The sequence below is a fragment of the Trichosurus vulpecula genome, chromosome 3 (genome assembly GCF_011100635.1).
Source record: "Trichosurus vulpecula isolate mTriVul1 chromosome 3, mTriVul1.pri, whole genome shotgun sequence".
NCBI classification, from domain to species: Eukaryota; Metazoa; Chordata; class Mammalia; order Diprotodontia; family Phalangeridae; genus Trichosurus; species Trichosurus vulpecula.
Window position 1 is genome coordinate 159,626,067 of NC_050575.1, and position 13,793 is coordinate 159,639,859.

At 46.3% G+C, this 13,793-nt stretch overlaps 1 protein-coding gene across 1 annotated transcript in view; it reads right to left on the bottom strand.

The window, feature by feature from the left end:
- ZNF618 (zinc finger protein 618) overlaps nucleotides 1-13,793 on the bottom strand; it is an 89,629-nt gene that overhangs the window by 48,172 nt on the left and 27,664 nt on the right. Inside the window, exon 2 of the mRNA XM_036750839.1 lies at nucleotides 10,208-10,464. Coding sequence (XP_036606734.1) covers nucleotides 10,208-10,373 — 166 coding nt within the window. The 5' untranslated portion in view covers nucleotides 10,374-10,464. The remainder of the gene's footprint in view (nucleotides 1-10,207; nucleotides 10,465-13,793) is intronic.

Below are 13,793 nucleotides of genomic sequence, written 5' to 3' on the forward strand. Positions count from 1 at the left end.
GAGACCCAGAAAGGAGCTATCATGAGAGCCCAGGAAACAGGTGGTGAGGGCTGCCCTGGGGTGATGGGAGGTCTTGTGCCGGTGGATTGAACAAGAGGTGATAACTGACTGGACATTTGGGGTGAAGAGGAGGGAGGCGTCCAGCACAAATCCAAGGCTGCAAAACCAGATAACTGGAAGGATGGTGGTAGCCTCAATAAAGAGAATAATTTTCCATTTATACTGCATATAACTTATCTGTACAATTTTTTTGCATCTCCCCTGTTAGATTCTAAGATCCTAGAAGCCAGGGACTGTATTTTTACTTTTCTTTGAATCCCCAGGGCATGGCACAGCACCTAGCATATGGCAAGCACCGAATATATACCAAAGTTCAAATCCAGCCCCAGACCCTTACCAGCATCGTGTGACCCTGGACAAGTCACTTAACATCTATCTACCTCAGTTTCTTCATCTCAAATGGGAATGATAATAGCACCTACTTCCCAGGGTTGTTGTGAGGACCAAGTGAGATAATAATTGTAAAGCGCTTAGCGCAGTGCTTGGCACAAAGTACTAAGTTATTACTAATATTTAAAATTTACCGACTAGGGAAGTATGGGGAAGGGGGTGGGCTTGAGGAGAAAGAGAGTGAGTTCTGTTTTTGATTAGATGAGTTTGTGATGCCTATGGGGCACCCAGTTCAAAATGTCCAATGGGCACCTGGATCTGTAAGTCATCTTAATAGAGATGATAAATGAACCCATGGGGTGGGGTAAGAGAGATTGAGATAGAGAGCAGGAGACAAGAAGAAAGAAACTCTGTGTGTGTGTGAGAGAGAGAGAGAGACAGAGAGAGAGAGAAACAGAGAGAGAGAGACAGAGAGAGAGAAACAGAGAGACAGAGACAGAAAGAGAGACAGAGAGAGAACACATAGATAAGGGCAGAGGGCCCAGGACAGAGTTTTGCATACACCCGTAGTCACGGGGTATGGGATGAATGATGATCAAACAAAGGAGACTGAGAAGGAGAAATCATAGGTAGGAGAGAACAGTGTCACAAAAGCCCAAAGAAGAAAGTTATCTAGGAAGCAAGGGTGGTCAACAGTACTGAGTGCCTCAGGGAGGTCAGAAAGGATGAGGCCTGGGAAAAAGCCATCAGAAGAAAGGAGGTGGATTCTCACACACACACACACACACACACACACACACACACACACACACACACACACACACCCCTCACCTGGGTAGCCAGGCACGGACAGGCCAGACAAGCAAGTCTCCCTCAGAGCCACTGTGAGAAGGGTCCCATCGGGGCACATGGCACAGCAACCCGGAAGTTCCAAAGCAGGAGGACCAGCAGGACAATGACCCCCATACTTATGCACTACGTACTTATGCAGCCAGACAACAGCCTGCGGAAGAGCTAATCTCAGCAGACTAAGAGTACAGAGGTTCGGATCCTGCAAAATTCTCTGCATTCCCAGAAATAAAATCCCTCACACGTTTGGACATTAACTCAGCAGTGATTACCCCCATTTAGTCTTTTGCTATAGCCCTAAGAGAATCCCATATCAGTAAGTGGTGACTAAAATACACCTGACCAACAGAACTAGTCCTGTTAATTCTGTTACTTCAGCCCTGGATTCATCTCTACCACATAGATGATAAGAGATGGAGAAGAGACTTGTGATTTCACTGGTACAGAAAACTATTAAGTGAGGAAACTCTCTCTCCCAATGAAGGTTGGCACTTAAGAATCAGAGCATCGACTGGGACGCTGGAAATGACTTGCCCAGGGTCAGACAGCCAGTATGTGTCATAGGTAGGACTTAAGCCTATGTCCTCTTGAGCCCATTTCTCTCACCCCCATGCCATGGTGCTTCTCAAGTGATGTCTTCATCAAAGTCTTCGTCTCATCCTTGATCATGGAGGAGTTGTAGAAGGCAAGGACAGCTGAACCCAAGCTCTGGCAGGTGCTACCAAGCTGGAGAGGCTCCAAGGACAGGTACAGTGATAAATGGGATGTCTATTGGCCTAGGATCAGCCCTAGTTAAGTGGTGAGAGACTGGAGAACAGACTGGCCACAGGATGATGAACCTTTTGGCCACAGAAACTTCTAGAAGAACACAGATTTAGAGGGCGAAGGAACCTCAGAGGTTGTGGAGACCAATTTCTTTATTTTACAGATGAGGAAACGGAGACCCCAAGATGTTAAATGACTTACTAGTAAGTATCTCAAGTAGGATTTAAACACAGGTCTTCCTGATTCCGGCATTCCATCCATCACATCGCGCTGTCTCCCAGGGTCCTTAAGGTTTAGCAGTTAGGTGACTGCCGTGGATAGAGCGCTGGAGTTAGAAAGACCTGATTTCAAATTCTTACCTAAGAAATCTGCTAGCTGAGTGACTTTGGGCAAGTCCCTTAACCACTGCCTGCCTCAGTTTGTTCATCTGTAACATGGGCATAAAGGCAGCACCTACCTTACAGGATGTAAGGCTACTGTGAGAGTCGAATGGGCAAAGAGCTTTGTAAACCTTAAAGGGCTATATAAACGTTAGCGAGCTGGTGGTAGTGGTGGTGTTAGCTAGTGGTGGTAGTGGTGGTAGTGGTGGGCAGGAGGAGGAGGAGTGGGCTGGGGAGGGGAAGGTTATGGGGGCAGTTGAGCAGAAGATGCAATGGAGAGAACAACTAGACTAATGAAATCAAAGATCTTGAAAATAAATGCAGCGGGCACGCATCCCACCCCACTCCCCACCAGAAGGAAGTAAGCTCCTCTTAACATGCGCAGGGGACTCCTGGGCTGCATGGTCAAGAGGCGAACTGCTTCTACGTAGAAGGGAACACGGGAGCCATAAGGAGCAAACCCAGAAAGGAAGGCAGCAGCAGCCCAGACACAAAGGGAAGCAAGGGACAGATGTGCTAAGCTTTGCTCAAGGTCACTGCACCCACCTGACCTTTGTTTCAAGCAACCAGTGCAAGATGGAGATGGGACGCTATACCCAGACCAGAGACAGGTATGAGATGGAGGGCACAAAGTCTACGTGGCCTGCTGGACCGGCAGAGGAATGCTGGCAAAGGGAGACAGATCAGGGCAGCAGGACACCAGGAAACCCAGGTCTAGAACCAAGAACCAATGACATGCAGAACCACTATGGGGAGGAGTCAAGCTGGACCTTGCCCTTCACTGAACCCAGGAATCATGTGACGGTCTGGTTGGGGAGGAGGTGAGAAGGTTGATTCTAATAACCCAGAGTCACACAGTATAATACTCTAAGGCAGAAACACCATCTAAATCTTAACAGAAAGTGGAGGAGAGTTGTTCTCCCCTATCTATGGGCTTGGGTTCGAGTCTTTCCTGCATTTTTGTTATCTACATAAAAAAGCTTTTGCAGGTTTAATAGCCTTGTTCTTCTGAGCGCTTGTAGGGGAGTCGAGAGCCCTTTGGGGGAAGCCAAATGAGCCAGATACTGAGGTCCCCGGGATTTCCCTGGGTAAAGCACATTCCAGAGGGATTTTCAAAATGAGCCAGGGACTGAACATTCCCAGGATTTCCCTGGGCAGAGGACAAGCCAGAAAATTTTACGAGAGGCAATCCCCAAATCATTCCCTGGGCCCTTAATTCAGAGGGGTTGCTCCAACCCCAGGATTACATAAACATTTCCTATCTGTTCAGCACTCTCTGGGGCCTTATGTCCAGCTCCTTCCTAGCCATCGTTTCATTTTATTTTCCCACTGACACCGTAAGGTAGGTAGCACAATTACCATGACTGCCATTTGACAGACTAGAAAACTGGCTGAGAGAAGTCACTTCTCCTTAACTGTCTCTGAATGCACCATGTCCAGTCTCCAAAAGACCCAGCGTCTGAATGTTGGACTTGGTGGCGGCGGCGGCAGCAAGCAGCAAAAACCGAGCAGGTCTCAGAACAGCCAGGACTTCTTCCTGGAACTGCTGCCTTCTAAGAGGCAAGCGAAGACGAGGCAGGGAGTTGGAGGCCATGTGTTGACTCTGGCAGACTCTACATACCTTGTCATGCCAACAGAGCTACAGAAACTGAAAACTGTCAGCAGGCACCATGGGGAAGAATTGGCCCAGCCGCCGCCAACTGTCACGTGCCGCCCGTTGGCTATGTGGCGGAAAACCCACGTGGGCTGCATCCGAATGGCTCTGAGCTCGGCTATACCGCCCTTCAGAGCTGCTCCTGGTCCATCCTGCTGCCCCCTTCACCCTACCTCATATCTTCAAGCACTTTCTCTTCCTCTCATTGATAAAGAAAACTCCTCCCAATGTTGCAGGCCTGTCTCAGTTCATGGGACCACTAAAAAGTCAATGAAATGTGTGCATTCCAATCTCCAGTTTGCCCATGCTGCTTCCCCCTACCCTCATGTGGAATGCCCTCTGTTCATTCTTGTGCATCTCTCCTCGTGGCCTTTACCGAACTATCCCAGTCTTCTCACCTGATCTGTCTAAACCGCCTACTGTCTAAATAACCCATGAGTCTCTCCTTGCATCCTGCCTATTAGTCACTTTTTAATATAACTAATCACCCAACTAGACCTCAAGCTCCAAGTCTTAAATTCAGAAGGTATCTGAGGTCATCTAGTCCAATCCATTCATTTTACCTATGAGGAAACTGAGGTCCAGAGAAGTTGGGAGATGAAGTAACTTGTCTAAGGTGGCACAATCAATCTAGAGCAGGGCTGACACACAGGTCTCCTAACTCCCCAGCTAATGTTGTCTCACTACAATTCGACTAACATTTATTTGAGCAGCTGTGCCCAATTGTGTGAGACTGCGCTGGGTGCTAAAGCCTCCTTGAGTTAACAGGATCATAAATCTAGGACGGGATGGGACCTTAAGAGGTCACCTTGTCCTGCCCTCTCATTTTAAAGATGAGGAAACTGAGGTCTAGAGAAGTGACCGGCCTAACATCACACAAGTGATCAGCATCAGAGGCAGACGATGTGCTCTGACTCCAGGGCCTGGGCTCTTTCTACTGTACCACCCTTCCTCCCAAAAGTCTCTCTTTAACAACTTTAATGGAAACCAATATATCTTCCCTTCTCTATGTTTCCGCACTCTCTCTCTTTCCCCTCTCCTATACTATGACATTCTCCATTCTCCACAAGTTTCTGTTCTCCTTAAGCTCTATGAGGGCAAGGATACGATCTTAGTCACCTCTGTGTCCCCCATGGTCCTTTGCTAAATTGTATACAGCAAAAGCTCAGGAAAAAAAAATGTTTATTGAGTTGAATCATTAACCCACCTATAACCACAATAAATCCTATGCTTGTGGATGTCAGCAGTACTGTTAATCTAGCCCCAGACACACATCTTCTGGCCAGGGTTCTTGACCCAAGATCCACAGGTCTCTAAGAAAGCCATTATTTTTACTAAACTTCTGTTTTGCTTTATAATTCTCTGCATTTTAATTTTAGTCATTAAAAAACATTCCGAGGCAGGGTCCATAAGCTTCAAAAAAGGGATCCGTGACACACAAAAAAATCTAGGTGGATGTTGTGATCTGTCAGTCTATCTAGGCCCTGACTTTGTAATCTCCTTGAGGGCCAAGGATAGAATCTGGGTCACACAGCGGATTGGGTGTTAGATTTGGAGTCAGGAAAATGCAAGTTGACGTCCTGCCTCAGGCACTTTCTCAGTCTCAGTTTTTACATCTATGAAATGGTAGTAGTAATAACAGCTACTTCACAGGGGTGCTGTGCAAACCCTAAAGGGGTACAGCAATGTTAGCTATCATTATTAACCTTGCGGTGTTCAGAAGAGGACCACCTGAGCCCTCCTCGTTCTGTAGGCATTCTGGATGCTGCTGCTGCTGCTGATGATGATGATGACGACAATGATGATGCCAGGGATGGAAGACCAGCCAAGGTCTCAGAACTAAGCACAAAGTTCTGCTTTTCCTCCACAGGTATTTTTAAGGTCCTGAATGTTAACAGCCCAGTCAGCGAAAGCATTCTTTACAGCAGTAGTTTACAGAGTTTGGAGAATGTAAACCATGGAAGAGACTTCAGAGATCAGCTAAGTCCTTCATTTTACACATGAGGAAAGAGGGGAACTGCATTGCCCAACATGTCACAGGTAGGGAGCACCAGAACCTGAACTCAGGACTTCTGATTCTAAGGCCACAGCTCTCTGCGAGGTCTCCTGCCTAACAGGAGCCATTCAGCCATCTCTTCTCTAGGGTGCTATCAGACATTGGGGAGATCCAAAGTCATCCTCTCAGATGATGACCAAAAAGGAGCGTTGGCTTGCCACCTGCCTTGTCAGTCTTTACCCAGTAACGAAAGCCTCCATCTCTCACATCAGCCACTTTGTCCCTGACGAAGGGAGAAAACCAAAGTCTTTCCAGGATTCCCCTCTGGCCCCCCAGTGAACCATTCCATGAGAGTTCTATTCAATGCACATTCTGAACAGAGCTGAGGGGAAACCCTTATCAAGTGATTAATTCCTGGACTCTGTGGCAACAGCCAATGTGGCAGCCAGCCTCTGCTCCCTAGTGAAGGCCATGGAAGCAGCCCAAAGTACCCCCAGCTGCTCCAGAAACATAGATGTCCCTTCCAAAAGCAACATTCCCACCCATCCCCTCCCCCACTGGAGAAGCTGCCAAATGCCAACTTCGAGCCTCAGCCCTCAGGCCATCACCACCAGGGGAAGTTGCACAGATAATGTTTGCAGCTTTGGGAACACTGTTTGTCTGATGACTATTATAGAGGGGATGGGTGTGGGAGGGAGAGAGGAGACTCCAGGGAAGGGGCATCCGGGCACTCCAGTTCAAACAGAGTGCAGCCTTGAGGGATCAAAAAGGAAAGCCATTCATCCACAGAGCCAATCTCTGCACCTCCCAACACTGGGCAAGCACTGTGCAAGTGGCTGAATGAATGGGAACACTCAGGAGCCTCTCTGCTCTGTGGAGTTGAGTACCCAATGCCAAAGGCCTCTGGACTATGCTGCTTCCACAGGCTCCCCAGCAGCTACAGCATGAAATGAGGCATTTCAAATGGGAAGTATTTGCCAGTAATTTCCCTCCTCCTGGATCCTAGGGTGCTCTGGAGGGTTTAGAAGGTGTTCCCTCTAATCATTCCAAGTCCCACTCCCAGCTTCTGCCCTACCTTCCTCTCCCCTCCCCATTTCAGATATTTACAAGGTCGTCAGCTCCCCTTGGCACCCGCCCCATTCCTGCAACCTAAATGACTCCCCACCTGGCAGATGTCATGCTCTGCTGAGGGGCCAAGCTCAGAAGGAATGCCTGCCTTGCTGTCCACCAGGGAGCTAGCCCTGGCCCTGGAACCCTGGTTTCATTAGGGAATGCAGAGATCTGGCCACTAGAGGGAGCTCCCACCTCACTTTGGTGAGTGGCCAAAATGGCAACTCCCCTCCCTTTAGGTTCTCACATAGGGGGTGGCCTGATTCTCCAGTCATTTGCAGACAATAAACAGGAGGCCAGGGAAATAAAGCATTTCACAAAGACCCTCCGAATTCCTAGACGCATCAAATGTCTTAACTGGAAAGCAGCTCAGAGATCATTTGGTCTAAGCCCTCCCTATTTTAACAACAAGGAAGCAGAGACCCAGAGGGGGAGGTCCTCACCTCTTTAGTGGAATTGCTGCGTCTAGCAGTCACGTCTTCTGACTCCCACTCCAGTACATTACACTGCCTGTCTGAGGATTTCAAAGACAGTTTCTATGTCATGTCTCTTCTCTCCATCACTCCTAATTTCTTCCTTAAGCTCTGGAACTCAGATGATAATAATACTCGTCCCTTAGATCAGCACAGGACTTCCCATGCATTACCTTCACTATTAATTCTGTGAGGCAGCCAGGGAAGGTATCATTATCCCCAACAATGAACAGGGAGGCCAAGTGACTTACCCAAGGCCACTCAGCTAAACCCAACACAACTAGCCCTAGAACTCAGGTCTTCTCGTTTCTAGTCTAATGCTCTTCCCATTCCCTCACAGGGCAGATGATGGGATGCAGATTCTGTGAGGGAGGGGCGATGCACTCAACAGCCTTACTGGTGAAGGCCATGAAAGTCTAGCACTGTCTTTCTCTAAGAAGTAGAAGTTCATCCAGGAAACAGAGAACGTCTCAGCTGCCAGACACCCCACTTGTGCCTGTTCAAAGGAATTTAAAAGTAATGGGACCGCCTTTAGAGTTTTCACCAAGGATGGACGAGAACATTTAAATGTTGGCTTTGGGAAAGGTGCTCAAAGTTCTGACCTGTATGTGAATATGTGCTTCCTAGCTCAGTCCCTTTCTAATGTTTGGTCACTCAATCAAAGGTTCTGTTTAAAATGAAAGGTGGGTCTATCCCCCCTTCATGTCAGGGATGGGGGACTATGAATATGGAATATTACATATGTTAGCAGATGTGGTTGTTGCCCAGGTTAGTTTGGCTGAAAAGCTTTTTCCTCCTTTTAAAAATCTTTGTTGCATGAGAAGGATCACTGGGTAAGGGAGGGAGATGGGACACAGTACCCATCGCTCCAAGGATAAGAAATGGGGAAAGAGATTTGGAAATAAAGGTAATGCAAAAATGAAAGTTTTTTTTTAAAAGAAAAATAAAAGCAAGGAAGCGCTTTTTGTGGTAGCGAAGAAATGACAACGAAGTAGGTACCCACAGTCTAGAGAATGACTGAACAAGCTGTGAAAACTCAACGTAATAGAATATCGCTGCACCACAAATAACTAAAATGGGGAATTCAGAGAAATGTGGAGGGATGATCCAAGAAAGCAATATATACGGAAACAGGAAGAACAAGAAAATGAAACTGAACATCATAAAATTATAATGACCGAGCTGGGCCCTGAAGAAGGGATGAGAAAATGCATTTAAGGTGGGGAAATACAAGTGCTGAGTGTTGCCTGTGCTGCCAGGAACAGGTGATACATTGGGTGGTTTGGCTGAACTGCTATTTTTTTTTCCTTCCACCTCGGTGACAAGGGACGACTCACTGGGTAGCAAAGTATGTTGGAAATGAAGTTGTAAAAACAAAGGGCAGCAACAAAACTTTTAAAAAGCCTAAACATTTTAAAAAAGGAAAAGCAGAGAACATGGCTTTCTTTTGACCATCTGTCTTTACTCAGCACCTACTCTGAAGGTGCTTAAGTCTCATTAGAAGGAGGATACAAAGCCAGTCCATACACAGTCCCTGCCTTCAGAGAGTTTATAGTCTAGCTGGGGAAACAAGACGCAGAAATATGAACAAATAACTAATTAAGGGCACTTCCTGGTTAGTGTCAAAGGTATGGGTCAGATTTAGGAGGTGCCTTCAGGACTACCTCAGACTATTGTGGTTGGAGAAAGAGGAAGTGAGCTGGATCTCAAACATGGGCTGTCCAGGTCAGAGAGTCATGTGAAGAGTGGGTTCATGGGACAACGAAGAGACCAGTTTGGACAACAAGGGAGCAGGGAGTCTGGAAGGATAGGATCAGAGATTCAGAGTTGAAAGTGACCTCAGAGGTCTCTAGTCTAACCCCCACATTTTACAAATCCCCAGGAAAGTGGCTGGTACTTGAACCCTGTCCCTCTGACTCCAAATCTGGGACTCATTTTTTTAATTGCCCCCAAAAGGGTCTTGAATGATGAAGTATACTTTATCCTGTGGGCAACAGAGAGTTACTGAAAATTCTGCTATAAATAACCCAGACAAGTTTCTTTGAGGAGGGGAGGCCATGCTCACAGTGAGTACTGAGTCTTAATCCCCCTAGGATGCTGATGAAAGAAAAGTGGGGAAAGGGAGGGAGACCAGGAGGAGGAAGGCATACTAACACAAAGAACAAGAAGATAAAAGAATGTCCTGAAAGAGTCCAAGGGGATGGATGGAGGTGATACCATGAGGGGCAATTCTACTGGTTCAGAGTGTGGTAGAGAGCAGACCAAAAGTTATAGGGTGTGAGAGTCAACAACACATTCCCTCCTTGGCTCAAGAGCCAAAGGAAAAGGATAGGACCTGCTCTGAAACCTATTTCCATGGAACTCAAGAGTTTGCCATACAAAGAGATCCAGAAAAAAGAGAACATCAAAGGAGTGAGAGGAAGACAGACTGGTAGTCTTGGCTAAGATGCTGTACAGGAAATATATAGTTATTCCCCACGGCCCTGGCCCCATCCTGCCCATCCCCTCTGACTTGCTGCTAAAACTACTCAAGACAATGAGAAAGGAAAGTGAGCTTGCCACCTTTCAGCAGTCACTCTGGGTCACTCACCAAGGGTCTGTTGGTTCCGGACACCCCCAATCACCACACAGATCTCAGCCGGCACATCCCCAGATCCGTCCTTGACGTTCTTCTTGGACTCTTTGGCGTCGTCCTGCCAGATCACCTCCTGGATGTAGTCATCAGGAAGCTCCGTCTTCACCTTCACGTCTGTCATCGTCCCCTGCTCCGAGCACAGTGAGGTCTCTGCCGGCACAGGACTGGAGCCCTCTGCCTTGGCACTCTTCGGGCTCCTCTTTAGCCTCTCCCTGCAAAGGCACACAGAAGAGATCAGGGGCCTGCCCTGCATCTGGGCAAGGACCCTCGATGTTCACTTTATTTAAGCCTTATTTGCTGACTAATGGTATCCCACATCTGACTAGTTCAGTTCTTACATATAGGGTCTGTAGTATTTCCCTGATATGAAATCCCTCAATCCTCTAGCCCTGCTGACAGTTAGGAGGTTATCTTTATAATACACCTTTTTAAGGTGTAGGAACTAAGATACAACCCAACAAAATGAAGTACGTTGCCATGTCAGTTTGTGGGGTAAGATGGTACCTGCAGCAGCCTTCAACTCACCCCCACCCAACCAGTATGCTTTAAAAATAAGTTCATTTTTTTAAAGTAAATGCCCTTCAACCAGGGAATGGCTAAATAGTAGAGGAATATAACAGAATATGACTGTGCTATAAGAAACAATAAATGCGACCAACTTAGAAAAGCATGGAAAGACATACGAAATGATGTAAACAAGGTGAAGTAAGCAGAACCAGGAAAGAGAATATACAAAATCATAATAATGTTGATATATAAAGACAACAGAATGCTGTTGAGTTCTAAGGACCAAATGTGACCCCAAGGAAGAAATACCTCCCCTGCTTCTTTGCAGAGGTGGAAGACTACGGTTGTGGAACGCCACAGAGAATTGCTGACATTTCCATGGTGCTGCTTAGTTTTACTGAACTATTTCTTCCCCTTAAAAAAAATTCTGTTACACAACCAAAACTCTCAGTATTCTAGGTCAGGGCTTCTTAAACTTTTTCCACTGGTGACCCCCTTCAGCGTTTCTTAAACCGTGAGTCATGACCCCAAGACCCGACGTTTAAGTGCTGCAGGTAACTCTTAAGACTACAGATGGCAGAGAATTTGCTGACCTTCATTGGCAGAGGGAGTTTCTTCACCTGGGAGTTCCCTATACCAATCAATTCACAGACAGGTTCAGTTTCTATCATTATTTCTATAAAGGATAACTGTCTGGGAGGGGAAAGAAGGAAGGAATACATTGAGAAATGGACACAATAAAAAAACAAGAGATATCAACAAAATATACTTTAAAAGAACAAAAAAAAAGTCCACTAGATGAGCAAGTTTTAACACAGATCATTCTAATTAATTAAAGCACAGACTAATTTAATTAGATAGCATAATTTATTCACTTCAACTTCAAGAATGTGTGAGTTGGTGTGTGTGGGTCCTCCCTCCCTTCAAACATATCAAGACCCCTCTCTGCCAGCAAGTTCTTGGAGAGCAAATACAGCCCCAAAATTCATTATCCTACAGCAACCTGAGGATGGAACTCAAGAGGTACTTCCATAAAGAGGTTATTCAATACACTGTTAACAACACTAATGATGGAGGTCCTTTAACATGGGTGGTTATTAAGGCTCTGAAGTCGTGAAAACAGCAGGTGCTGGATCAGCACGGCAACAGAGAACAACATCTTTCCCTAAGTCTTCTCGGTCTTCTCCATCCCTCAAGACCTACACAGAGCTCTTTAACCCAGACAAGATCAAGCAAGCGCTTTCTTCCACTCTGTCCTCAGTTCACCAACAGAATGTGAGCTCCTTGAAGACAGGAGCTGCTTTGCATTTTATCTTTTTTGTTTCTAGCATCTTGCAGGGTCTTGAGATCAGCTAGTCAGTAAGTACCTACTTTGTACCAAGTATGGTGCTATCCCCTGGGGATACAAACCATCTCTGCCTTCAAGAAGTACACATTCTGGGGCAGCTAGGTAGGGCAGTCAGTAGAGCACCGGCCCTGAAGTCAGAAGTACCTGAGTTCAAATCCGGCCTCAGACGCTTGACACATTTACTAGCTGTGTGAACTTGGGCAAGTCACTTAACCCCAATTGCCCTGCCTTCCCCCCCCTGCAAAAAAAAAAGTACACATTCTAATGGTGGAAGTGACCTGTGAATAATAACTAGGTGATATAAGATGTACAGAGACTAGATGAAAGACAATGTGGGAGGGGAAGGCGTGAGCAGCTGGGTAAACTGGGAAAGGACTCCTGAAGAAGCTGAGATCTAAGTGGAGTCTTGAAGGAAGCCAGAGAATAAGGCCAAGGTGGGGAGGGGGAGCATTCCAGGGGTGGAGCACAGCCAGGGCAAAGAAGGCACACATCCAGGAGATGGAATGGTGTATTCAAAGAACTGCCAACAAGGCTGGTGGAGTTTTGAGTGTGTGGAGGTGAGTATAAACGATGAGAACACTGGGGAGGAGGAAGGAGAGTTTAGGAAGAGTCTTAAATGCCACACAGAGGACTTTATATTTGATGCTGAAGGCCACAAAGAACCACTGAAGCTCACTGAGCCGAGGCATGACACAGTCAGACCTATACTTTACAAGATCGCTTTGGCAGCTCAGTGGAAGATGATGGCAGCGAGAGATCATTCTGAAAGCTACTGAAATAGTCCGTGTGAGATGTGATGAGGGGCTGGACTGGGGTTGTGGTTTTTTTTTAAGGCAGAAATGACAAGATATGGTGAAGCATTTGGATATGTGAGGGGAAAGAAAGGGAGGAGTCAAGGAGGGCCCTGAGGTTGCTGGCCTGGGTGATGGAGAGGTAGTGTAGTCTGTGATACTAATGGAGAAGTTTGGAAGAGGGGAGAGGAAAGATAATGAATTCTGGTTAGGACATACTGAATTTGAGGTAGTGATCAGAAAAGAGGCCAGGACTGAGTATGTAGTTCTGGAAACATCTGAGAAGAGGGCCCAAGACAGAGCCTTGAGGGACACTCTTGGTTAGTGGGTTTGAGACAAATGAGGAACCAGCAAAGGAGACAGAAGAAAAGGACCAGGAAAGGGCAATGGCACAAAAACCAAGTAAGGAGAGAGTATCCCAGAGGTTAGTGTCAACCAACAGTGTCAAATGTTGCAGAGAGGTCCAGAAGGACCAAAGGCTATTGGATATGTCATTTAAGAGACTACTAGTTACATTGGAGAGGGCAACTTCCACCAATGATGTGGTTGGCTTCCAGAGTTCAGAATAAGAGGAGAGAGTAGAGACACGAAGTGTAGAAAGCTTTCTCAAAGAGTTAGCTAGGAAGGATGCCAGGATCAAGTGAAAATACACACACATGTATATATGTACATATATACACACATATGTGTACGTAAATGTGTGTGTGTATAGATATATATAAACTTTCCTCCCAATTACATTTTTAAACAATTTTTAAACTTTTTTTAAAAGTTCTGAGTTCCAAATTCTATCCCTCCCTGAGATGGTAAACAATCAGAAATAGGTTATGCATGTGCAATCACACAAAACATTTCCATATCTGTAATTTTGTACAAGAAGACTCGAATAAAAGAA